Consider the following 27,310-nt stretch of genomic DNA (forward strand, 5'->3'; position numbering starts at 1 on the left):
ACAGCTGTTGATATGGACGCAAAAGATATGTGACTGAACTTCTTTGGGTATTAATGGTCAAGCAAAGATGATCAGGAAAAGAAAAGGCAAAGGTGGCAGAATCTGTTACTCCGTTCTCAGAGGAAAAGACTTATACTGTAAGATTCCCACCCTTGCACTGTCTGCGGATTACCAGCCAGGAACAATAATAAACTAGATTCTAACCTCTGAATTTACACCAGTGGGCCTGACGTAAGAATTCAGATCCATTTGTTTCCTACCTGTTCTTGAAGGATTAAAAGCAGTGTTTGTGATTAACAGAAGCAAGAATTATCTTTTGGGGGACCTCAGTCTTTTATTATCTGGGTTTTAAACTCATCTGAAGTTGTCCTCTGGGGACATTTCTGCAGTTGGTTTTCTGCCTCTGTTAATGTAATGAAAATATTTGAGCTTGTATTTACAAATGAAAGGAGACTTTCATACTGTGGCTATAGCTATAAAAGGTGCTAAAATCCATTACTAGTGCACAACCAATATCAACTTACTAAAAGGACAGTTTCTAACATCCTCTTCAGAGCTCACAGCGTCCTACATGCTGCCTTTCATCGCATCTTGTGTTGAGGAGAATCGGCTCTTCCCTACCGAGTGATGTCCTTCGGGATGAAACAGTTCTCGATGCAAAGGCCACACTGTTTTAATCTCTTCTCTGTGAGAAGCTTTGTCAAGTTGAAACTTGTCTCTGTAGCAGATTGTCCCATAAACCGGCCACCAAGCTACCTGTTTTAACCTCATTCGGTTTATTTTCCCTTAAAGAGTCCCCGTGAGGAAAGGCGGCTCTGAGCACAGCGGCAAAGGGTTTATCTGCGGCGTGTCCCTGTCACCAGGGTTCGGTGCGGCCGCCCTAACGCCTCCCTCGCCCTGCGCCTCCGGGGCTGGCGGTAAGGACATGGCGGCTGGCGGTCCCCGGGGGGTAGCCGCCAACAGGCGCGTCCCCACCTGGGGAAAGGCCGGTGTGGCGTGGGGGGCGACGGGGACCCCGCCAAAGCCGCGGGACGCCGAGGCGGGAAGGAGCGGCGGGCCGACGGGCGCTGGCGGCGGGCACTAGGCCGCGTCGCCAGGGCCGCCGCGTTGCTATGGCGCGGCCCCGCCCCGCCCCGCCCCTCGCCGCTGGCGTCCCAACATGGCGGCGGCGGGCGGCGGCGGGCCGCTGGCGCTGCTGGTCGCGCTGCTGCTGGCGGCGGCGGCGGCGGCGCGGCTGTACCGGGCGGGGGAGGATCCGCTGACCGTGCTGGCGGCCGGTTCGGTGCGGCGGGCGCTGCTCAACTCCTCCACCGCCTGGGTGGTGCAGTTCTACAGTTCGTCCTGCGGTCACTGCATCGCCTTCGCCCCCACCTGGCGGGCCCTGGCGGGGGACGTCAAAGGTGAGGCGCCGCCGCCCCCTCCGCGGCGGGCTCACACCGGGCCCCCGGTCACTGCCGCCGCCCGGTTCTCCACAGCTCCGCCCGGCGTGAGGCCGGGCTGCCGCGGGCCCGCCCCGCCGGCCCGCAGCCGTCCGCCCCCGCGGCCTCCCTCGGGTCCCCGGGCCGCGGCCCTCGGTCCCCGCTGTCGGTGCTGGGGCCGGGACACCCGTGTGGGCCGCAGGGGTGCCTCGTCGTCCCTCGAGGCACGTGGTCGATCGTGGGATGCTCAGCTGCAGCAGGGCCTCGGCTCGCTGCATCACCCGTGGGCTTCGGCCGTGCCTTGGCACGCGTGGCCGTGCTTTGCGCGAGCATCGTCCCTCTTCTCGCGTCTCCGGTGGCGGGCACGGCCCTCGCCACGCTGGCTGGGCAGCACGCGGGACAAAGCCAGGACTAGGTGACAGTAGCAAGTCTCCAAATAAGAGGTTTGGTGGGAATCTAGGCATAAAACATCACCGCCTCACACACGCAGAGCAACCCAGCTGCGGGTTTACGCGCAAGCGTCTCTGCGTTGGGGTGTGCAGGTGGATGCGCTGAGGCATGGGAGGTATGTTTAGACTAAACTCTGAAGAAAGATCTTTATCTTCTGAATGTTTTGTAAAGAGACTAGCCTGTTTTAGAGGCTAAATGAAAAATAAACATTGTGGTACTGGAGAGGCCATGCATGTGTTTGATTTATATCTTGCAAATTCAACGTAGTGTGAGTGGGCTGGAAGGGGGAAAAGGCCTGCCAGGAAATAATAATACAAATATCACACTAAGTGAGAATCAGACTTTCAGGTTTGTCAAATAGTGACTTAAGAAGAGATGGTGGTCTCTGTGGTTTATACAGAGGGAGACCTGCCTTCCTCTGTCTCAGTCTGCTCAGTTTTTTTGGCAGGTGCTGAAGTGTTTTACTCCATTTGTAGACGTAAAGTAAGGAAACAAACAGGCCCCTCAGGTATCGCTTAAATTCAGTACCTCTGGGGTGAGAAGACCTGAGATTGGATTTGTAGGACATATTATGCTTAATATAGTGGTGTTAAAGGCTTTTAAACCACTCTGAACTTAGCATTTGACCCAAGAGACATTTCCAGGATGGAGACAGAAGTTTTAATGCATTCGTATGGTTTCAGTGCGAGAGGGAGTGAAGAGCTCTGGCTCTTCTCTGGCAGCCTTGTACATGAAAAGTGCTAACGATTAACAAGAAATGTAGGTGCAGTATTACGTATACGTGGATTTAGATAAACGGAAATGGAGGCCTACTTGAAAATAGGATCTGAGGGAACACAGAGCAGTAATGGCTTCAGCGCATTTCAGATGTTCCTTACTTGCATGAGGTTTTTTGTTTATTAAAGCAGTAGCTTTTTTCTGTTTTCTTTGCATAAATTCGTGTAACATTTTCACCTTCTGATTTGTTTTGCTTGTGGCCAAAACAGTATTAGATTTTCTTCTTTTTTTGAAGAAAGATAAGAACAAGGAGGTGTTTGAACACTGCAGTGAAGATCATGAAGAGCCTGAACTGACCAGAGCTTTTGTCAAAATAAGACTGGGATGTGTTTATATATTACTACAGCAGCACAATACCTTTGCAGGCGGTATTTTTTTGTAACTTGTAGTGACTTCTTCAAACATCTATTTTCCTTCTCATCTGCAGTCATGATAACTGCAAATGATGTTATGCACTTGTATTACTATAACCAGTTAAAGCCACATCTACTCTTTAATCCATTGAGTTTTTTATGAAGACTTTCATTTTAAAAGTGCATTTTTATGTTTGTGGACATTGGCACTACCAGCAAATGCAATTGGCTTCTGGTGTTGTTTGTCAGCAAAATGTTTCCATTTCAAAGCTGGAATGAATGGATTTTAATAGGAGACTGAGAACAGTTGCGCTTTTCATTGGTAGCTTCATCAAAAAAAAAAACCAACCAAAAAACATTTTACCCTCTTAGGCTGTCCCAACATTTATTTTTGAAAAATATTTACTTATCTGCTAGGATATTACAGCTGTCTTTGAGGATGCAGGTGCATCGACATTAGAGAACTCCTAGATCACTGTGGTTGTATTTGGTAATTTGGTATAGTCCAGTTAAACTGGTGCAGACTACTTTGCCCATAAAAGGTCTGTGCTAATATACTTGATTTTTATTTCATTTCTCATTTGTTAAATCATGGCAATGCTGTCATTGCAGACTTCACAGCAGAACATAATCGTCCTGAGAAATAGGAACGGTGCTTGCTTTTGTGTAATTCACATTTTGCGTTTGATACTCCCTCTCCTCTCAGAACAGGCTTTAAGCTTAGAGTCATTGCTGCTGCACCCCTAATCACACATTTAGTTTTATTATAGTAGTGTCCAAAGTGGCCGTTATAGTTAATCGTACTTTTTCTGTCTTAAAAGATTATTTGATCAATCCACCAAAATGTGTAGCGATTTTCTGTGCAGAAGTAACAAACCCTTGGAAATCCCAAAGACAACAGTCCTTGAATTATATGCAGAAGCAATCCACTCCTCTGGATTTGGAGCAACTGTTCCAAGTCTAGCAATAATGATGTCCTTCTAGAGGCTGTTCTTTAAGCACATTTGGTGGGGAACCCCAGAGACCTTGTCATTACTTGGGAAGGAGCCTTTTTGTTAAAATACTCTCAAGTAGCATGCAGGGAGACATTCCTTGTGATGCACCTCTCTTCTCCCTGAGTTAAACTTCGTAACGGAAAATGGCACGGCGTTGCGTCTACCTGCTGGAGGGAAGACACAAGGTTAATGCAAAGAAAGTATCTTCCTGGTAATGCACCGTGACTGGTGTCTTGGTATTCTGCAGCATTTCTTAAGCGGGAGGTTTGACCAACCTGCTGGATTTCCAGTTTGTCCAGTACATTCATGTCATTCATTGTAACTTGATTAGCAAAACCAGACATAGGGTTGGTTAATATGATACCACTCATCTACCCCTGTCGTATAGTTTGTGAGTTAGTATTTCAAAAATATTAATGCTAATTAAAAATTCATCAGCATTTTGAAAGAACAATCCAGGCCACAGTGCCCCAGTAAAGTTACACAGACTAGGCTGGGCATTCCAGCAACTTTCACATCCTTTAGAAAGGAAAAGCTCCTTTTTAAGCAGAAGCAAATGCTAAGCAGCACATATCCCAGCTGGTGCTCTTTAACCCAAGTATTTAGCTAGAGATGGGCTTGCATTGTTGTGAGCAGGCTATTTGCATTAGGTTCCTAGTGCTTCTATTCATTGTGTGGAGGAGGATCAAGACAGGTGGAAAAAGGAGGAGGAGTGGTGAAAGTTAAATGAGAGATATACCCAGAAGCCAAACTTTTTTTTTTATTTTGCATTTTATTTGATGAAATTGACTGTTGTATCTTTTGTGCTCCTGTGAATACATGCCCATCTGCTCTAGCATGCTTGTAGTTACTCCTGGTGCCTGTTCAGCTGTTGGCATGTTCAGCACAACTGAAATTCTCATCAGCTGCCCCATCCTCCTCCAAAGACAAATAAAGGTCAAGCTAAATTTCAAAAGCAGCTAGGCATACAACTGTCAATCAGATCTTGAACTTGATGAAGCTTTCATGCTCTTGGCTATAAAAGCAAGTTTAATTTTAGTGCTTTTTAAAATTTTATTGGTACTTGGGAATTGTGATGTACCTTCAAATTCTGCCCACAGCTGTTTTGATTTTAGATTAGCCTTAAAAAGTAACTAAGAAGTCTCTTGGAACAGTTCTTCTTTAAAGTGATTGCTGCAGTGGAGCATGGCTCAAAAAGTTAAGTTCCTAGCAAACTGTGAAGGAAAAATCTGTAAATTAGTTGAAAGCTTTTATTGACGTTATATAAGCATATTTATAGGAACACTTGAACTCTGGTGATTATTGCTAGGAAACATTTATCAAGGACACTCACAGTGATGTTCAAAGTTACCTATTTAGCAGTCTGGTTAAAACTCAGATATTTTTTGAGGTATATCTAATGTTCAGGATGTGTTGGAATTCTTATTTAGGTGTATTGAAAATACTGATTCAGCTAAGAAAAACAGGGAGGTTTTCGTTATTTTAAAAATCAGTAGATTGTATTACTTGAGAATAGAAATGAATAGCAAATGAGAATTGACTGAGGGCTTGATTTTTATGCCATTGGAATCTACCGGAGGTCTGTTGTTGATTTCCATGGGAAGCAGGGTCATCCATCAGCTGGGATCCGTGATCACTTCTGCTGAAAATTGAAAGATATCTTTGTTTTCAGACTGGGAACCTGCAATTAGAGTCGGTGTGCTGGATTGTGGGGAAGAAGAGAACTATGAGACGTGCAAAGAATACGGTATTCACTATTACCCAACTTTTAGGGTAAGTGTCACAATACATTGCCTTAGGTATATGATGCACGCTTCATAGTAACTAAAACCCTAAAAACACTGCTTGCGCGGAGTGTTACGTGTAACTGGGTGTTTTAACTGGGCTTTTACTTTGCTTTTGCTGAGAAAACTGTAGACTTGATAAAAGATTAATTTGAGTTCTTGCTGAATGCAATAGCTGGTGCAGTTATTTATAGCAGTAATTCAGTCCTCGGTTCTGAATCTGAAAAAGTCGTCTTGAAGGAGGATACTATTCAAGAAGGTACTAAGTTGTTACATTTATATAACACCTAGTTTTAATATATTTGTTCAATAATAACAATTTGTATAAATATTTTTCAAATTCAAATGTTCATGATTATTAATAGCGTTTTTAGTTTTGGTACGTGAAAGTAAAGGTGATATATTGAAATTGCATCATGAAATCAGCTGATTTTATGACTAATTAAAAATTTACCCGTGATTGATCCTTCACTGTTTTTCCAATTAATTTCATAATTTGCTTAAACTGGCTTTTGAAAGGGATCTTGTGTTTGCCAAAAGTATCTATGATTGTTGATTTTCAGGTCTAAGTGCAATTTTTAACTTCTCTGTCTTTGTCGATCTGTGTAATTACATTATTAACTGTAAGTATGAGCAGAATGTGATGGATGAGGAGGGCTGAATAAGCTGTGTTTGCTTCAACAAGAAAGAGAACAGGAGATGTTTGACAGCAGAATTTGTGATGTTCTGCTCTGATAGAAAGAACAATATTTTTTTAATCTTTAAACTTTTGGGTGTAATTTGGAATGCACTCTTTATTAGACACCGAACCTTTCTATCTTATTTATTGTAGCAGAAGGCAGTCAAGCTCCATTGTATATCCTGTTTAACCACTGGAGGGAGTTGAGAAAATGTGAATAGTGCTCTAAGTGTATACACAGTTGGTTGTACTGATTCGGTAATCAGTTAATTTGTGCTTGGGTTAGTGTTTGCTGTAATGGATCAGTACACAATATTGAATTATGCGTTACGGTATTTTTCCTCTAAAAGTTGGCTTTATTTTATATCAGAGTTTCGACTTCTACATATAAGCTACCCTCATAATAGTTGAGAAGCAGGTCTTTGGAACTTATAGGCTAAGAGGGGAAATTGTCTTCTGAACAGATAGATAAAAATGTTCTTTAATTAGAGCTGTAAAAAGTAAAAACTCTTGGAAGCCATTTTTGTTTCTAAACTGAGCTTTTGTCTGATGCAGTGAGTTATTTCAAAGCAATAATACTTTTTTTTTTTCTCCCACACAGTACTTCAAAGCATTTACAAAGCAGTTTACTACTGGAGAAAATTACAGAGGTAATAATATACTACTGTAGGAAATCCCCAGAGCAGTTATTCCTATCAGCCAGGAATGTGTCACACAAGAAGCAAAATCGCTTTGCCTGTCAATTAGTTTAGACAGCTAGAGATGGGATGGACACTAAATAGCTACTTAAGATATGATATTACAAGTACTGTATGAAAATGGAATATCAGGTAGAATTTTAGGCAAAACATTTGTTCAAGGACGTAGGGCTCACAGTCCTCTTTTTTTTTTTGAAATGTAGTTCTTAATTTTCACAAATGGCTAGATAATTTTAAATTATTATTTTATTATTAATTTTTTAAAATACCTTTTTTCCACCACACATCTCATCAGCCTCAGATCTAGTTTGCTCAGTCCTGACTCTCCTGCTTTTTGATCTGCCAGCCACCTTCCAGGCACCCTGAACCTCACTGGGGGAACCCCTATTCAGATGTTGACTCACTGAAAACAGGCTTATCCTGTGTGTCTGACAGGATCACAGCTTGAGGTGGTTTGTCTGGGGACAAAAGTAGTGTTGTCTTTTTCAATGGATTAACATTTAAAAGGCCAGAGGTCAGAAGAGAGACCACCTGCACCATTAACCCTTCATGTAGAAGTAAAACCGTAGTTCCACCCGTTACTTCTTGGCATTTGTGAGAGTCTCTGGTTTTTAATTTTTTTATTTTAGAGCAAAAAAAAGTATTCTCACCCTTCAGTTACTTCCTCATATTGTGACTTGGTAACCTCACCTGGCCCAATTGCTGAGAACGGTGCACCTGTGCACTTTTTAATGCAGGATGGATATCCTTATTACAAAAAAGCTACTGAAGTTGCCCACACCAACTATTGTGAAAATGAGCACAGATTTAGAATGAAGCATTGTTTGAAGAGAAAATCAGCAAGGCAGGCAGATGGTTAGATTTTGAAAAGTTTTGAAGTTTTATTAATTTGGGGGTGGGATGACAGCTTTGAAATATCTCTTCTCAATGTTAAAAGGAAATCCTACAACTAAATCTTTAGTCCCTGATCTTCCTCAAATAGTATTCTGTTTTTAAGTCCAAATGTAAAGCAAAAACCTGAGAGTAATTTTTTTCCCAGTTTTCTGAAGTGTTGTATCTTTTTGTAATCTCTACTCAGCAGGAGCAGATCGAGAGCTGCAAACAGTCCGTCAGATGATGATTGACTTCTTGCAGAACCATTCCCAAGAGTTGAGACCGCCTGCTTGCCCGCCATTAGATCCAGTTTTGTAAGTTCCTTGTTTAAAATAGAGCTGGTGTATGCTTACTGTGTTGATGAAATAAAATGTAGAAGGTCCTGTTAAAGAAGGAGGAAGCTTTTTTCTTATTATCAGTTCTGCTACAAGATTGTAAAAGGAAATTCCATCAATAACAGTGGGTGTATTGCGTTCTAGCTGTGCTAAATAGCTTTTCTTTTCTTAAAAGGTCCAGTGATATCACCTCTCTTCTTGACAAGAACAGCCGTCATTATACTGCCATTGTGTTTGAAAGTAATAACTCCTATGTTGGACGAGAGGTAATGTATGACTTACAAATGACATAGTGAATCTGAATGAATGTTATCATAATATGGCTGAATTTTGTTATTTAGCCAAGCAACAAGATTTCTGATGACAGGACTGAATTAAAGGGTCATAAAGGGTAGGTTGTGCATATTTGAGATATCACAAAGACAATAAATTATATAGGGCCGTTGTATTTAGTCACACAGAGGAACTTGCTTACCAATTAATACGGTATCATGTTAACTTATTGCATTCACATTTCAGTGGAAGATTAATTTATCAGCTTCATTGTTAGCACAACTCCTTTTTCTTTCAAGATTTGGAAGACCACAACAAAAATATTGTCAGATAATGTTATTGTTTTGTTACTGCTAGAGAACCCTTCCTAATATTCATTCTCTGGGCAGCTTCTGTGATTTCAACTCTTCATAATAATCTAGATTCTCTGGTTCTCTTTCTTCCCCTATAGATTTTAGGAAATTACATTCTAAATTAAAACGGTAGCATAAAATTATTTTCACAGCTCTGAGGCACTGAGGAAGTGAGAGTCTTTGGGTTTTTGCTTCCCCAACCCCCACAATAAAATATTTGCTTTGGCATTGTTTCACCACCTAATGAGCCTGCTGTTAGCTCAGACAACTGTTACTTTTCTCTTCCTGCCAAGATCTAGGATAAGTAAAGAAAATAAATTACATAATTATCTAGGCATAATCTGTGTAGAAACATCCAATGTCTGTGAAATGTTTCTAATTAGATCTGATGCTGAGACGGCCCAGTTGTGTAAGTAGAGGAGAGTGTGTTGTCAAAAGTGAGAATCACTTGAGAATCAGGCTGCTTCTAGACATTTGTTTTCTGGAAGCTGCTGTTGATACAAGTGAGCATTACTGAATAGAAGAAATGTGATGATTATAAAGTTCTTCAGCACTTTATCACACTCGCTTTCATTTTATTACCTGCTGTTGTAGGGAAAGACTGAGTGTCATCTGATTAACAGAAAGTGGGGTCTGCTTTCCGAAGAAAAAAGTATTTGCTAATGTTATGTAGCATTTTAGCTTTATAGAATAGTCTAGTAAACTAGAAAATAACATTCTTTTCAAGTTTACGGTATGAGACAACATGGACAAAGCTAATAGAAGTCACAGCAGCTGAAGAAAGGAAGGCCATGCGTTGATTGCTAATGACAGGAAGGAAGGAAAGGTCTCTTAAATTACAGGCTTGAAGGTGAGGGAAAACGTGGCAAAGATAATATTCACCTGAAAGGGAAAAATATAGTGGACACTGTGAAACTAACAACAGAAAATGATATAGAAGAGGCAGAGGGGTGAAAATAAAAGAATGACAAGTAGAAATGTAAGAAGAGTCAGAAGCATGGAAGGTTTTGTAGGTAAGAATGGAACATTTGAAATGGTAGTACAAGAGCATAGGCTAATGGAAAGATGTGGGGAGTGTGGTCATGAGAATGGCAAAAGAGGATGCCTTTAACAATGGGGTCTTGAAGGATTTAGGAAGGGAAGAGATGAGTAAGCTTTTTTTTTTAAAGGACAGATTTTCATTACTTATAACCAAGTCACTGTATTTGTAGGTGCAGCTTTGGCTGTAGTTGGCAAAGAGTTTTGATAGTTGAGTCCTGGCAAATCTTTCAGGCATCCTGATGTTATCACTACCTTCTGCCTCTTCCACCCTTTGAATTTTACACCTTGTGAAGAAATTTGTGCCCACTCCCAGCTGCTCTAGTGCAAAAGCCCAGCACCGGGTCTAAACAGCTGATGAAGATTGGTTTGAGCCAAGATGCTGGACTGTGAACTGGAACTTCTGAGATACAGGCACCTATTCCTGTATGGAGTCTGCTGCGGGGTTGGTAAACAAAAAAAGCCAAACAGAGACCTGGGTGCTGTGGCACCCCAGACTACACAGCTTGATTTGGCAGGGCTTGCCAGGCAAAGCCTTGACTCCTGTGGAACCCTTAATTGTTTTCTAAGTCACGGACTTGGACATCAGAACGCCCTAAAGTGGTGGGACCAAATAAATGTTTCTTCACTACCTGCAAATTTGCCTTCAGACTCTTACATAAAACATGAAACATGAACCTGGAGGTGCCTGTGGATTATCCTCTGGGCTTTTTTGAGGTTTATGAGGACATTTTATCATTCATTGTCATGTTTCCTTCAGATGTTAGACTTCAAAGGGAAAAGATCAAGACAGACCAAGAAAAACCACAGAGAATAGGAGTAAACAATTTCTAGAGAAGAGTAAATCTTCTTTAACTGAAATTGTTAGTATCCACAGAATACTTGTAGATGTACTTCTTGGAGGACAGCTTAATGATACCCTTAAAGGTATTTGCTATTATTAGTCATATATTCACTATTATTAGTATTATAGTATATATTATATTCACCTGTTTGTGTCTTGTCCTACAAGACTGGATATTCCTTGAAAAATGCATCATTCCTGCCATCTTTTTATTATCCAGGTTATTTTAGACTTGATCCAGTATGAAAACATCGTTGTAAAGAGGGCGTTGAATTTTGATAAGCCTTTTCTTGAGAAACTTGGTATTACCTCAGTTCCTTCATGCTATCTATTGCACCCAAATGGGTCCCATGGATTAATTAGCATGTAAGTAGTTATCTGCCTGAGGAATACGGGGAGGTTCACTTAAGTTATAAAAACAGTTTCCATAGCTTCCTTTCATACAAAGTTATTCTATAACCTTTTTTTTTGCATATTTATAATGACGTTGTGTCCTGGCATGTAATCAATACATTGTACTGACTGAAGCTGTGTGTTCCATTTCTTTGTGTTTTAAAATTGCCTGTCTTGAGAGCTCTCTAGCAGTTATTAAATCATCTAGTGGTCTTGTTTACTCTTTGCAAGTGCTTGTAATAAACAGACATGGGTTATGCCAGTGGAAGTTAGATTTCATCATATAGTAGGGAAGATCAGCCAAAATGGTGTGGTGGCTAATTATAACCTTTGTGGTGTTTGACCACAATAACAAGTTTATGCTGCTGACAAAACTCCCTTGTTCAGTAGATGATTTGAAGTAATGTTTCTAACTGGAAACAAAAGCTCTAAGCCAGTGTTTGTTATATGGACAAATAAGCTGGTGGTTCTTAATGAACCATTTATTACTGTTACCTCTGGTTTTCTAATAAGAAACCTAATATTACTTTTCTTACCACTTGCCTGTTTATAGCTTTAACCTATTACTGTGATACTTCTGAAAAGAAAATATTTTGAAATAAAAGTGGGAAAAAGTCAATGAAGCATCACAGTTCTTACAAAAAAAAAAAAACAAAAAAAACCAACAACTTGCTTCTGAGTCAAAATACTCTCCCATGTACACATCACCTGTGTAAGGCGAACTGATGTTTTGATGAACATGATGTGTCCTTATTTTGAATGGAATTTCAAGCCACTAATCCGAATGATTTTTATGACTATTCCTAAATTGAACATGATTTCCTTTCACTTTGTATCAAAACATAACGTGTTGTACTAGGACTGTAAAACATTAACCAAAGTGAATGTCTTGTTTTATAAATATACTAGTTTGCTTTGGATATTCCCTTAGTCTGAGATAAAAAGTAATCTTTACTTTGTCCATTTATGTGCAGTTTGAAGCCTCTACGGTCTTTCTTCTCTTCGTATTTAAAGTCACTGCCAGGTGTAAGAAAAAAACTTCTTTTGCCACTCCAGCTACCTGTTCAAGAAAACAAAGGGGAGAGCACAGAAATCAAGGTGTGGAAGGAGTTCGATAAGTAAGTGATAACCTCAATTTTCAGATCAATGCTTGGTTATAAAAGTTTGCTTGCAGTTTTTTCTTGCCCTGTGGGAAGCTGTGCTGCGATTTATTACAAAATCCTAGTGCAGTTCGAAATTTTACTCCATTTTATGCAGGTGATGCACCTTGAGTTGAATCGGTTGGTCACTACTGAAATGATCTGCATTCTTCTGCCCAGTAAAATTAAATGTGTTAGTGCTTAATACTGGAGAAATCATGGCATCGATGCTGAAAGCAATGCTCTCAGCTGTTGCTTCAACTTCATCCATTTCTCAGTATATTCAGGCAACACCTGTGAATTAGTTCAATTCCAGCATCAAGGTTACAACTTTATGATTATGAGCAGTGTTTCAAACAATTCAGAGGTGAAATTATTGAGGGCTGCCAGTATTTGGTTTTTAGCAGCAAGCACCCGCACTGCTATGGAAGGAACATCTTCCTCCAGAAGTGTTGCAGAATACATAATTGACTTAAAAATACCAAACACTCATCACCTGTTACCTGAAGTATATAGATCGTTGATTTGAATTATTGGAAAACTTCAGCGAGTAATAGCTGTCCCTGAAAAAATAAATAGTAAAATAACAAGGTATAACATTTCCGTAGAAAACGAGAATTCTCTGTGTGTATAATAGTGAAGCAGTGCCCACTAAAACGTGCTTGTCAAAGGCAAGAATAATAGAAAATACTAAAGTCACTGTAAAAGATGTTTATCATACAAAATCTGGTAAGGTTTATCTTCACCCTCTTTGTCTGTTTGAGAGAAGGATGCAAAGGCTTTGCAGAGAGATAATCCCCCAGCATCTTTAGATGGAAAAGATGTAGGACTGAGTGCTTTCATTTTGTACTTATTTTCCTTTCATGGACATTATTAATGTCATCTCCTTTCAATGATTATTATAAAATCTTTTATATGAAACGTTCTGTTACCAAAACAACTTAGTTAAACTGAGCTGCTTTCCAGCAAGACAAAATCTTGTTGACGTGAATCTCAAGTTCAAATATCTTCTAAACAGGATTCTTTAGGGGAACCTCGGGTATTCACAAGGATGTCTCTTTATTTAAGAAACTTGAAGCAGAATTTTGCTGTTCTTTTAAATTTAAGTGAGTACAGTATTAATTAAGGAGGTAAATTCAGAGTAAGTCTGTAGTCTGAGTTGTTAAGAATATAGATTGTTCTGTATTTTAGTATGTTATTGCCTGCAAGTTGTTTAAGAGGTGGAGCCAGCCAGTTTCTTGAATTGATTGTTCTTTTAATTCTGTTGGGGTTTAGAAATAATAGTGTTACTGAACTCTTACAAGGAGGGTTTATTAACTATGTGAACTTCTGTTTGGTTGGTTACAGTGCTCTGTATCGTACTGTCTAGAGTTTGGACTGTTAAAGCATTGAAATAGGGTGTTTTACTTGATGTATTTGTACTTTGTAAAGTGTTTTTTGTTACGAAGGTGTTTAGTTGTGAGAAAGAGCTCTTAAAATCTTTGATTTGCTTTACGTGTTTTACTTGTACCTGTCGTAAGGTGCCTAATTCTGTCTTAAGAGCTGGTGTGATTAAAATTGGCTGTTAAACTTGTGTGCAAAGAACCTACAGTAAAACTGCATTTGGGAGAGGAGTTCTAGATTCAGTCCTTTCCAACATTGGCTGTTTTCGGTCTTGTTTGCGCTCCTGCTCTGTGTATAATCTACTTTTGTTCAACAAGTCTCCCTTTTTTCATAGTATGTCATTTTTCTCTTTGTGGTCAGTCCTGAAGAGAAGCTATAATTTCTTTCCACTAGCTGTTTCCTTGCTGACAATGTCAGGGTTCTAATTTCATTACAAGGTAAAGCTGGCTGGGAGGGTAAAAGTTTAGTCAAACGTAAAAGAAATTCTTGTGTGTGGTTATGCTTCGTTTGTCTAATCTCAGAACAAAATGACGTAAAATTACTCTCTTAAGAGTACAGTTAAACTCATTGAACTTGACATTCACCGTACCGAGCACTGCTGTGTCTTCCCGTACTGGTGCGGGGTATACTGCAATCACTGTGGAGTGGCAAATGTTGAGGTTTTAATGACACCTACTATATATCAATTTTACCTTCATGACTGGTGAGAAAATGAGCAAAAGAAACCTGCCACTTTATAACGTTATATATGTGTCTTTCAGATCTAAGCTGTACATGGCTGACCTTGAATCGGGATTGCATTACCTGCTCAGGGTAGAGCTTGCTACGCACAAGACACTTGAGGGAGCTGAGCTGAAGACCTTCAAGGATTTTGTTGCAGTCTCTGCCAAGGTATACACTTCTAGTCTTTGATTATTTGTAAGAATAAAGTGACTCTAACATAAAATTTATTATGTGACATAAGTCTCTCAAAATGTCTTTCAGAATGTTTAAATATATGCTTCCTCACTAGCTTAAAAATAATTTTCTGTTTTTTTAAATGTTATTTTTGAGTTATTGTATGCCGATCTGATATACTTATAGGGTTGAAATGCATTTTAATTTAATCTCAAAATTAAATAAAGCTTAAGTAGTCTGCAGCATATTGAACAAACACTGTAAATACAGCCCATTTATCAGCTTTCCAGGATAAGTAGCTATTGTAACTAAGTGGGATTAAAAAACCTTTGGTTTTTGTTCTTGACTTTTGGATTTCGTTAGTGCATGCTTGGCAAATGGTGTTCTATTTAGAGATGTCTAAATTTTGAATATAATTGAGGTATTGAATTTAATTGAGTATTTAAAAAATAAAGATGCTTACATATTACATTTGAGTGAAGGGGCAATATATATAATATAATGTGATATGACTACAAAAAAATTTAAATAATTCAACTTTATAATGTCAGACTCCTGAAATGACCAATGTCTCTTTGTATTTACTTACTGAGCAGCCAACACTTTGTTTTGTTTTAAAGAAAGCGAACCAATATATGTTTAAGGGAATAATAAGGCCGATATGAACTATTTCCAAATATCTGGATTTATCTGAAAATCAGACAGACAGTTTCTTCCCCCCCCGCAGCCGTCAGAGGTCAGAAATCTCTAGCTGGCCTCATTTCTTTAAGAAAGTGTAGCATAATCTTTCCATCGTATTATCCCTAAAACATCCTCTCTTCTTCCTGATGGCTCCTGGCCAGCTGATGTCATCTGCTTCCCTGGCTATTAGTGCGTAAATGGGGAATGCTCATCTCCAGACTGCCTTTGCACAAGTGGGGACCCAGTCCTTTATTTGCATTCTCATCATGTAACACTTTCCTCGTGGTTCTCATTCATGGTTCTCGGGTGTTCCATCCGATACTAGCCTCCTGTGTAACAGCGTTCGTAGCGATGATAAATCCAAAGTCACAGAGGTCTCTGGTTCCCTACTTGGGGAATTTTCATTGTTGCAGAATTAGGTTTTTTGGCAGACGGTGCAGAAGTCTGTTTTTTGAATTCTCGGTGAGACTGATACCTACATGAGATACTGTGCAACTGTTGTCTTTTAGATAGTAATGCGTGATATTCTGGGGCTCCTGCAGGAGTAGATGTAGTTAGAGTATGCTGTCAGTAGTTCAGATGTGCGCTGCGTTTTTTACAGGCTATTTAAGAGTTGTCTTTGAACCCAAACCATGCACAGGGTCCCTTGTGTTAGGTACAATACAGACAATTAGCAAAAGGGAGTTCCTGCCCATTAGATTCGCATGGTATCAAGTAAGCGGTCTATGAATTACAGATATTATTGATAGTTAGACAATTATCTAACTAGCCTACGTAGTTAGATATGACTAACATATGTATAGCATGTTCTGTCATAAATTGCTTTATGTATTTAATGTAGCAGATACAGGGACTTTATCTCCCCATCTGTTGAAATACTGCTCCCTCCGGAATGGCACTTAGAGGATGGCATGCATGCTCTACTTAATTCTATAGTAATTACAACTATTACTAAGGAAAAATACCATTTCTACTGTAAAGTAATGGCATTATCCCTGATTTACAGTTCCTCACAGTCATCTGCCAGTCTCTGACTTCTTTAAATTGCAAGTTAAGGAAGGCGACTGTCTCCAAATCACTTTGGAAAACAGTTACACACATGAGGTGGAAAATGCTTTTCTAGATAACCATCATCATCTAAATTTACAGAAATCTGAACAAGTATTTTTATAAGAACTAATTTTTGTGATTAATCTTGTAAGAGTGAGATGGGACTTCAGCCTCCCTGGTTCACTTAGGTCTTGTGCTCCTTTTTGAACTATACACTGAGCTGAGTTACCTTAATGTGATATTCTACGTAATCTGTCAAAAGTTGTTCTGTAGCATTTCTGCCTGCTGCTGAGTATTTTCATTTTACTAGTTAATATTTTGTGCGTGCAACTTGTTAAATTTTGTAAGAAAAGTAGTGTGAGGTGGCTTTTTACTGAAAGCAGAACAAGTAATTAATTTGCTCATACTAAAAGAAAATCTGAAGCATTTTAAAGACAGGACCAACGCATTTAGATAAAGATAAATGTCTCACTGCTAATGAGATTTGTGCTTCAAAATATGGGTATTTTCTTCTTATTTTTTTTTCTCAGCTTTTTCCTGGCCGTCAGCCTGTGGTAAAGTTGTTAGAGACCTTGCAAGAGTGGCTGGTGAGCCTTCCATTAGACAAAATCCCTTATGATGCTATCCTAGATCTGGTCAACAACAAAATGCGGGTAAGCTGTTGCGAGTTTCCAGCATAAAATACAGCATTAGTAAAGGATAAGATTCTATATCAATCTAAGACATCACTTACTGATGGTCCCTCAGTCATAATGGAGTTATAAGAAGGTTAAAATGAAAATAAAGTGAAACCATTACCAGGAAAAAAAATCCAATGAAGGAACTGAAATGAGAGAATTGAAATACACAATCCTGCCTCAGTTTTGTAGCGAGCAAGCAATCGCGAACATAGACACGTTCCCTAACGTCAGCTTCAAATGATGCAAGATTCCCAGCAGATGTGTTTTGAGTTGCCTTTGCGTGCTATGCCTGCCATCAGCAGGATTCTCTTGAAGGTCAGAGTTTAAGTGATGGGAAACTTACCCACTAAAATGGGCGTTATTCCTGAAGGGTTTCCCCAAATGCTCTTTCATTTCCCGGCACAGTAAAGGCCTGGCTAAGAATCCCATCTCACTTTGGTAATGCAAAGCCCTTTGACGGGCCACCTTTGTACAGAAGTTAATGCCAGTCTGTCTTCCTGTGAAATGGCCTTGCTATCTGAAACTTGGAAACCTCCTGTGTGTTTTAGGAAGCAGAGAGATAAGTCTCGGAAACTGAAATCTTGCACTGGATTTTAGGTATAATGAATAAGTAGTGGTTTTGTTTTAAGAAGAAATAATAAAGAATTCAGCATCTTAGCCTGTCAAGACTTTACCACTGTAAGTTATGTAGATCTTGCTGAGTAATATGGAATTCTTAATATGCCCAGGGAAACCGTAGCTCTCAGTTTACTGTAGTATTTGTGCATGTTGTGGTCATACCATGCTTAAAAAGAACTTCACAAGTTAAGCTGCTTAAGGTATTCTGTCAGACTAATTAGACATTTATGATGTGCATTTTAGTAGGTTTGACATCACTGACTGTACGTTGTGTATCATGCGGTATATTTGGAAGAGGGATGAGTTTTATAATGGGGCACCAGAGTAGCTCAGACTTAAGGATTGTTTTAAGTTTGTTTACCTTAAGCATGAATCATTAGCAACAAGTGCAGAGAGTCATTTACTGTTCTTTATCCTCGGATCACCTCAGTTTCGAGGTAGGATCAGCTGTGACTGCTGTTATGTTCAGTAGTGAATTTAGGTCCCAGAGCTGCATATATCTTAAATACATAATTTTTTTTTCTCTCAGATTTCAGGGATATTTCTCCCTAAGAAAGTTCAGTGGGTCGGATGTCAGGGCAGCAGACCAGAGCTGAGAGGTTATAGCTGTTCCCTTTGGAAGCTGTTTCACACCCTAACTGTTCAAGCTGCGCTGCGACCAAAAGCTTTGATAAATACAGGTAAGCAGCAGTTATTTGAGACACTTGAAGGAAGAGACAAATATGTGCAGCAGTTCTGCTGTGCAATAGAAGAGGTAACGGAATAGAGCAAATTTTTCTGTGTGTAAGTACTCAACTAACACACTGGTGGAGGACAGGGGCTTTCGGGGCTTAGCTTTCAGGTTTGTACCAGCAGAGGTCAGAGCATAGCTTTAGTGCAGCGGGAGGGCTTTGAAAGAAAGCATGTCAGTTCTTGCTTAGAAATGAGGTAAATAAAGTATGTGGCCCTAAAGATGCGAGCAATAAAGCAGGAGGAGAGAATTTCAGACAAAGAAATTTTGAACTACCTGAAAAGGGATGAAGATTGTTGAGGTTACCTGAGCTCACACTGTTTGTTTAATTTGAGAAGAATGAGATTTAACTGTACAGTTTAGTAGCTATAAAAGCTGTACAACTGTTAGTCAATCCTGTAATTTTATTTCTTAAATACCAAATGTTATGACTGGGGTGTTTTTCAGCTGGATGTGCCTAGTGTCCATTAATCGTGCAGTGATGTACTACTTTGCAAGCATTCTGTAGAATTGCTTATTTTTACACTTGCAGCATCCTGTGAAGCAGAATGTTAATATTCTGGTGACGATTCGTGTTTAAGAAACATGCTGGATATAGAATCTGTTTTCATCACACAATGGAAATAGAATTACTGATGCTAAAATATTGGCCTTCATATGTTTTTATTCTTGCCAGGACAGTGCTTTGTTTGATTATAGTTCTATCTAGCTTTCATTTAAACCTTTCTAATGTCTTTTCCAAGGAATTTAAGAATGCTGGATGGAATGTTACTAGATCATAAAACTGAGAAATTTGCAATTTATCAGATGCTGATTGTATGTTAGGAAAAAAATAGTCTATTACTTCAAAATATGGATCTATGCATTTGTCCGGAATTACTTGCAATCACGGTGAAAATCTCTCAATTCTTAATATTGAGTCTCCTGCAGAATAGGGATTTTTTTTTTGCTAGCTAACCATCCTGTTGTTGATTTCTGTTTCTTTGTTTTGTCTTGTTTTGTTTTTTATTCATGTGACAGTAGGTTGAATCCCTTTAATTTAGTACTGTGCTCTGCCTGGTGAGTTTGGGGGCTTTTTTGTACCGGATGATATATAATCTGTTCAACAGGATCGTGCAGAAGTTAAATTTCCCCTTTTGTCCCAGTTGCCAAAGGTGTTCTAATTAAAAGTAAAAATGTTCTTAATATTTAACTTTACAAAATCGCATCTTAAATTGCTGCCACGTTTCAAGCACGAGCTCTAGTCAGTCCGAAGTTAAAAATACATCGTAGAACCTGAAAACTCTTTGGCGCACTTAACCATCGATTCAAATCGGGACAGATATGTGATGATCACTTCTTACAGCGAAAGAATTGGGTCAGTCTGAGACTGTCGGATTATGTCTTGGGAGGTTTTCCTCTCCTTATTGCTTGCTTAAATCCCATCTACTAAAAAGCATGATGTACTCCCTAATCCTTCCCACCACAGGTAGGGTTTTATGGTTCTTGTCCACTTTAAAGATTAGGGTTACCCTGAATTGCAGTAGTTTGGGAGGAAAGAGAAAAGGAGGATTACACAATGATACGTGGCAGATGTTAATAGAAGATTCATCTCTGGGCTGATAAAAGAAAAACAAACAAAATGAGCCATTTTGCAATTGTTTGTTTTTCTTTTTAAAGCAGCTGTATTTTTCTTGATAGCTTCCTCTGCTTGTGGAGTCTGGCAGTCAGCGTGAACTTGCTGCGGCTCCCCTGATAGAATGGTTTTTATCTGTTTATATTTGACACGTTTTAACATTGAACGGTGTAATTTGAACCTGCGGTGGGATCCAGCATAAGGGAGTCCGAAGGAACTCTGAGCAGAACTGCTTATATCCGAGGACATATAAAATCATTGTAGAAATCTAGTCCTGAGCATGCTTAATTATATGAAATGTGATTTTAGGTAATAGGATCTATTGGTGTGAATCAGACAAGCTTGCGGATTTTATAAAAAAACATTATCTGGATTCTTTTTAATCTGTTGCTGAATTTGAAGGACCTCCCCACAAAATGAATTTTCAAGAGCGTAACATTACACAGAAGAACAGATATGATTAAATTTGTGTATGAATCTCTGTTCCTCCGTAAAGAGGTTATTTGCTAGTAGTTACTTCTGTTGTGTGTGGTGTTGGTTTTTTTCTAAATATATATTTTAGTACACACAGTAGAACTGATTTGCCTGAAATTCATTCCAACTTCCCAAAATTATTTTTCAGCCTTTCTTTTAATACTGTAATTTAATCTGCTTTAATCTCGTAGCTTTTATTTATACATGCCTGTTCAATCACGGATATTGAATGTCTGAGTGGAGATTGTTTGCTTTTTATGTGTTGTGTTTTTTTGGCTTTAAAGACTCTTCTTAAACATGGCAGCCAAAACAAATAATGTTCTAAATAAAGGTGTTTATGACAGTCTTCAAGCATTTCTTATATGTAGCAGATAAGTGCTCTGATAGTTTTGAATAGGCTTTGTTGAGGATATTTTTTTAAAAAAAAACAATGCACGTACGGAGGGCATATGTGCTACCAAACTGTTTGTTATGCACTGCCAGAATAGGACAGTGAGCAAAGCACCGTAACCCTTTACTACAGAACCTACAAAACCTGCATTGTAAATTACTCGTAGTAGAGGTGTTCAACTGCAGGGGTCGGTAATTTGATCAATCTGCATCATAAAATGTGTTTCGTTTGACAGGTGTATATTCGTGGTAACGTATGGTACGTTTGTAAATACATTTTGGCATAATTTACTAGGTCAATTAAGCATGAATCAGAAAATCTGTGAGACAGAGATGAAACCATTAGGATTTCAAGAATTATATCAGGTTTCCAAGCCACTTATAGATGTAGGGACTACCTGCTGTCACAGTAAAGGCCCAGGATACAGTTCTCAATCTGTAAAGACCTTAGCTTATTTCTGAATGAAATAGTGATTCTTTTGCATTATCTTTAGTGTAAAAGTGTGAATGTTGAAGAATAATGCGCTTTTGTATTTATTTTTGAAGGAGTTCCTGAGTAACTCTTGAAAATGCAAATGTTGCTAAGTAGCTATTGTGTGTGTGCATTCAGTGCCTGCCGAAAAAGCCGTGGAATTAATAACTGCAATGAGAGTCTGGTATTCTGTAATACCTCAGAGTTATGGAGTAACAAACATCACAGGCACCTTGTGAAATACTTATCAGAGGGGTTTTGACTCTTAGTTTTTCAGTAGCAACGTCATACTGTGACCATAACTTTAGTGTCTGAGCATAAATGTGGTGATGAATGCGTAACATAAATGTTCATGTGGTTGTTGGGCAAGGTATTGGAGAAAGCCTCTGCTTCCAGAAGAATTGTGTGAAGTATAGACAGCGCAGGCTTTGCGTTTTTAACAATTTCAAAATGTCCTCTGATAATGGGCTTCTGAAAAAAAAATTGTAATATTTGATTTTCATTTAGTGAAGTTTGTTCCCCCCTCAAATTGCAAGATATTCTTCCTAGAAAGGTTGAACTAGATGATCCCTGAGGTCCCTTCCAACCTGGGATTCTGGGATTCTCTTTGAAAGGAGAAATTTCACTGTAAAGAACATGTGACCTTTAACTCTTGCTTTAGTGTGTTGTTCAGGGTAACTTTGAACACAATTGTATAGACCAAGTGTGTTAGTATGTGTTGGTGTAAGTGGCTACTTTGCATTTTTAATAACGCTGCCTCTCACCTAGCGTTTTTTGAGCCTTAGTGTGTTTGAAATAATTCCCTTGTAGTTGTGTCTGAAATCCCAGGCAACCTTTCAAAACAGTTTGTTTTGAAAGGAAGTGTTTAAAATCACTTTAAACTCTACATTCTTTATTGCCAAGTAATCTGGTTTCTAAAAGTCTCACTACAACCACTTAGTGACAATATCATATATGTATTTCTTTGGGGAGGGCTATTTCTTGTAAGAACTGTGTGAAGCTTTTAATCCCTCTAATATCTTTGTGACTTACTGAGGTGTAGGTTCTGTATGATGGCACAGTTGCTATGGATATCTTCAACTTATAAAAGCGGCTAGTTTCTTATTTCTAAAGCAGAGGGGTAAATTTGCATGGAACAAGAAGGTAGCAACGCTTCCTTTCCTTTTCCCACAGTTCACTTTTACGTATGTCGAAGTGCTTGTGTTGAAGCTATGTTTGTGCTGATGGTGCTAAACGCATCTATCATCTGCCTTCCTAGGTCTTGAAGACAATCCCCAAATAGTACTTCAGATCATGCGGAGGTACATTCACGACTTTTTTGGCTGCAAGGCTTGCGCTCAGCATTTTGAAGAAATGGCTAAAGAGTCCATGGATTCTGTGAAAACCTTAGACAAGGCTGTTCTCTGGCTCTGGGAGAAACACAACATCGTGAATAACAGGCTCGCAGGTATGCAAGACCTTGCTTAAGGAAAACCCACCAAAGGTAGCTGTGCCTGAAAGACAGGGCTATGGCATTTTATACAACGTGGCTTCTATCTGAACAAAGACAGGCAAATTATGCTCCTAACGGGAGTTTAGAAACAACAGTAGCAGTTGTTCCACCCTGACGTTCTTTTATTAAATACTGACTTCAAAAGATTAACTCCACATTTGCATCGGTGTACAAGGAAGGGTACTTGTGTATAGAGCAAAACCTAGAGCATCCCAATCAACTCTGGCTCTAAAGACCAACACGCTAACCTTTGCATGAGCGAGAAATACACGCTTGAGATACGCTATCCTCCACTAACATGGCTACCTCTTATGATAAATAATGAAAAAACATCATTATTGTCAAAGATACTGTTTCTTCTGCGATTTCACCTGTTGCTTGATGAGAGGATCTTTCTGGAGTACAAATCATAGCCTTTTCAAAAAGGGGCAATACAGTTCAGCTACCTATTGGTGGATAAAAAATATTTAAATTTCTTTCTGTAACAGTTTAAGTAGATGTTAAAGCCTGCCTTTATCTTGTTATGGAGAGATACTGTATAGAAAATTATGATAATTGAACAGCAGATTTTCTCAGCGTAAAAGAGCCTAAACTATTAGCAGATCAGCAACTGAATAAAATTACTGTATGAAGAAAATCTGCTCCCCCACTAGATTGCTATGTTTTCAGCTAGACTAAAAGTACCGTTAAAATACTGGTTGTATTTAATCCGTTCTGTTATGGGGATATCAAGTAACTATAGCACTAAAGAAAATTGGTTTCTCTTTGCACTTAATCTCTGTCTGCTGTTATGGATCTGTGTAATGTAGCATTAGTTACGATTTAAATATGCTGCATTGTGTTTATATTATGGTTATGCTGAATTCCCAAGATTTATGAAGTATTAAATACTGTTGTGAGCATAACCAGTTTGTCTCCTTTCTCCAAGGAGGAAGAAAGTAAATGATGAGGTATTAAATAAAAACATCCCCTGACGTTTGTTACTATTGCCAGGTTGAACACAGAAAAAAAAAAGTCGCCTTGTTAACTTGAAGTCGCTAAGTAGTGGAGCAATATACTGATTTAGAACATTAAGTTATTGGAAAACTCGCATGGATATTGATTTAGATGATGCAACAGCCGGCTAAAATACCCTTTTAGTAAGAAGTATAAACATGCTGGAATAAATAATAAAATTAAATTATGCTTTTTAACTTTACTAAAATTTCTCTTTGGGACAGTGACTTATTTTAATTCCTAAAAGCTGCATCTGTATTTCTGGTAATATATAGAGCTTGCAGTGAGAAATTATGTTTGACTGGTCAATGAAAACGCCTTGGCACAGCCTTCAGGTGCGGGTCATAAGATTGCTGTATATGGCTCTGCCCTATTTAACTCTTCCCTGTTGCTTTAGAAGGTACAGAATTTATAGCATTCTTCTTTTTGGCAGGAAAACATGAAGTACAGAAAGTGTTCTGTTTGTAGTCTTACCGTAAGATGTTTTGTTTCTACTTTCTCTGCTGAAACAAATTGCTTACTGAGTGATCTTTGTTTAAAGATACCCGAAATGCAGACTTACTCTCTTACTTGTAAAAGTCAAGGAGACAAATTAATTTTTAAGCATTCTTTGAATGCCTAAACAATATTTTGCTCAAAATCATGGGGAAGTTTCACACCTTTAAAAACGATAAAAATAATAGAGAGAATCTATAGTTATTCCTGAAATATTTTAAGCATTAGTGTACTAGCAACAATCAGATAAAGTAGCTTTTTTACCAGATAGAGATTTTTGTTCTAAAAATTATCTCCATCCTCACTTTAAAATGTTATTTTTTTAGAGCGAAATGCACCACTAACTACAGTGTTCAGCTCTTTGCTATCAAGACAGAAAGGTGGCCAGAGCTGTGAGCAAGCGAAACGTTAAAATTGGATCTAGTTCAAGACAGCTTTATATGTTCAAATGCTAAAAAGCAAGCTGAAAAATACATCTTAAATATGGTAATGGTTTTTAAAGTACTGAGAATGGTTTGCTATAGTAATAATGCAAGCTATGAAAAAGCAAGCTTAGGACGGAATGGTTCACAATATAGAAACATGAAAATACCTGCAGGTCTTTGGCCTTGAAACTGCTTGCTGCAAACCAAGCTTCAGGATTAAAGAGTATTGAGTGCAAAAGGGCTGTTTTGAACCATAATTCAAGTTAACCCCTGAAAGGCCCGGGTGGTGGCGTTTTCACACCTTCTAAAAGCCTAGCAGTTGTAGTATCTTGTGTTAGAATTGAACACTAGCTGAGAGAAATGGAAAATAATTAAGATTTAGCGTTTGTATTTGAGAGAGGAAGCAATGCTTCAGAACTAATTGAGGCATCCATAAGGAAACTTACGAATTTCCAAATTTGTTCATGATTCTCTTCAGTTTAATACAAACATTGTGCTGTGGGCTTTTTTTTGTTGCCAACCTCACTATTTGTAAGTGGGAAATACTCTCTGTGGTTTCCGGTGCGGTGTCTCATGGTTCAGCTCTCCCGGTTCATTCACTTCTGTTGTTGTTTGTTTTTTTTTTTCCTCTCAATTAGGTGATTTGACTGAAGATCCAAAATTTCCCAAAGTTCAGTGGCCAACTCCAGACATTTGTCCTGCATGTCATGAAGAAGTTAAAGGATTGCACAGCTGGAATGAAGCCCAAGTTCTACAGTTCATGAAGTATCACTATAACAGTGAAAATATTCTCTATAAATACACTGAAAGCCAGACTGACCCCAGTGAGACTGAACAGGGAGATACAAGGGAGGGGAAGGACAAAAGCCTACTGAAGAAACCAAGTGGAAACAGAGAAAATAAGAGCCAGGATAAAGAAAAAGTGCTCGATTCAGAATCTAAGGTGTTAGATAAGCTAATAGCAGATCACGGACCTGTCAAAGGTAGCGGTAAAAGCGCAGTTGGATCAGCCAACCTTAAAGAGACGAAGCAGGCCGTGTCTTTCTTAGGGATTGGATTTTCGAACATCGACATGAGTCTGTGTGTCATACTGTATGTAGCGTCGTCCTTATTTTTAATGATAATGTACTTTTTTTTCCGAATGAGATCTAAACGGTGGAAAGTGAAGTATTATCGTTCATCTGTATAGAAGTTTAATTGGAAACAGTTTTCATCGTATGTGGCTGTTCGGTACCAGATGCAGCTTTAATATTTATGATCAGGGATTTTATATACAGTATTCCTTGTTTAAAACCCCTTTCTTCCCAAGTCATTTCACAAGCTTAATGTGCGGAGCTCACTGTAAGGACCCCAGTCTTTAACTGAGGCACATAGTGCCATCATCAAATGCCCGCTGAAGGAAGCGTTGCGTTTTCAGTTAAGACTTTTCCGTGACTTACCACCTACATCCTTTACTCATTTTCAGAGTAAACATTACATTATGCAGTCGACTGTGCCTGGTTTTAGAAGGAAATTGGATATTGTTTTGTGCACTTCAAGTTAGGGTGGGTTTTTTTGTTAATTTATCCAGAGCTGATTTTACCTACCAGAGTACTGAAGAGTGATGCTCTGTAACCTTGGCTGCTTCATTTGGAGAAGCAAGAATTCTGATTCTTTCGTTCAGGAAACAAGAATTCTACTCTGATTAAATCAATTCTAAACCTCTGTGACTTTTTCTCAAATGTTATTTACACTGTATATTTAGAGTGGAAAGCATTGCGTGTTCAAATAAGTCTTCCATTCTCCCGTGCATTCCAGCCAAGGATGTGTACGTATCTGCTAGGATGAGAGGCTGGGGGCGGGTTGTACCTCAGTAAGCAGCCTGATTCGGTTCGCTAATGCTGGCATCTGTTATAATGGAGTTAGATGTAAGCAAGGACAGACCCGGCCCCAGTGTGTTACTTGCTCCTCTCTTGGATGTGTTGATGGAGCATTAGTTAATTTGCCTCACTCATTTAGGAGCCAGAAAAGCAGCTGAGTAATTACTGTGTTATCCAGATGGAAACCAATTCTGATGAACCCCAGCAAAGGGAAGCAGTGTTTGTAGTGAAGGACAGTGAGATTTGCATCAGGCTGCCAGAACAAATTTACAGATCTGGAAATGTGAAGTCTCCGATGATGTTGGACAACTCCATTAAAATATTGTAATTCTCTTTCTTGTAAGGTGGGGTAAGCCCTTCACTTGGTATTTCCAGTTCCGAGCTTGCAGCCAGCATCACCTGCGAGCTGTAAAGTTGTCTGTAAGACATCTTTAAGACGTCTTACACGTTCTTCACTTCTTCGCTACCCTTCTTTAAGAAGAAGCAACTTCTGTCGTTAGAAGAGCGGCCCATTTCTCTTGCCCTTCTGCTGGAGTGCTCCTCTCTTTGGGTCAAGAAGGGTGTAACTAATGGTTGAGTCAGAGCTGCTCCGATCCAGGATGTGGCGGCAGTTGGGAATACGGCTGTTGCCTTTACAGACCTGTCTGGCTG

At 39.1% G+C, this 27,310-nt stretch overlaps 1 protein-coding gene across 3 annotated transcripts; it reads left to right on the forward strand.

The window, feature by feature from the left end:
• The first annotated feature begins 1,125 nt into the window (after window positions 1-1,125).
• QSOX2 (quiescin sulfhydryl oxidase 2) lies at window positions 1,126-26,504 on the forward strand. Of its 3 annotated transcripts, none has more exons than XM_075112650.1 (12): window positions 1,126-1,400; window positions 5,666-5,766; window positions 7,058-7,106; window positions 8,236-8,341; window positions 8,538-8,628; window positions 11,091-11,236; window positions 12,238-12,381; window positions 14,547-14,676; window positions 16,944-17,066; window positions 18,241-18,391; window positions 22,651-22,839; window positions 25,439-26,504. In XM_075112650.1, the coding sequence occupies exons 1-12, from the start codon at window positions 1,160-1,162 to the stop codon at window positions 25,987-25,989; spliced, it is 2,022 nt and encodes a 673-aa protein (XP_074968751.1). In that variant the 5' UTR covers window positions 1,126-1,159; the 3' UTR covers window positions 25,990-26,504. The 3 variants fall into 3 exon arrangements, with proteins under 3 accessions (XP_074968751.1, XP_074968753.1, XP_074968752.1); XM_075112652.1 differs by having other exon boundaries at window positions 1,142-1,400; window positions 8,233-8,341; XM_075112651.1 differs by lacking the exon at window positions 1,126-1,400 and adding an exon at window positions 1,568-1,833 and having other exon boundaries at window positions 8,233-8,341.
• The last annotated feature ends 806 nt before the right edge of the window (window positions 26,505-27,310 follow it).

Source organism: Phalacrocorax aristotelis, chromosome 17, assembly GCF_949628215.1.
Source record: "Phalacrocorax aristotelis chromosome 17, bGulAri2.1, whole genome shotgun sequence".
Taxonomy (NCBI): domain Eukaryota; kingdom Metazoa; phylum Chordata; class Aves; order Suliformes; family Phalacrocoracidae; genus Phalacrocorax; species Phalacrocorax aristotelis.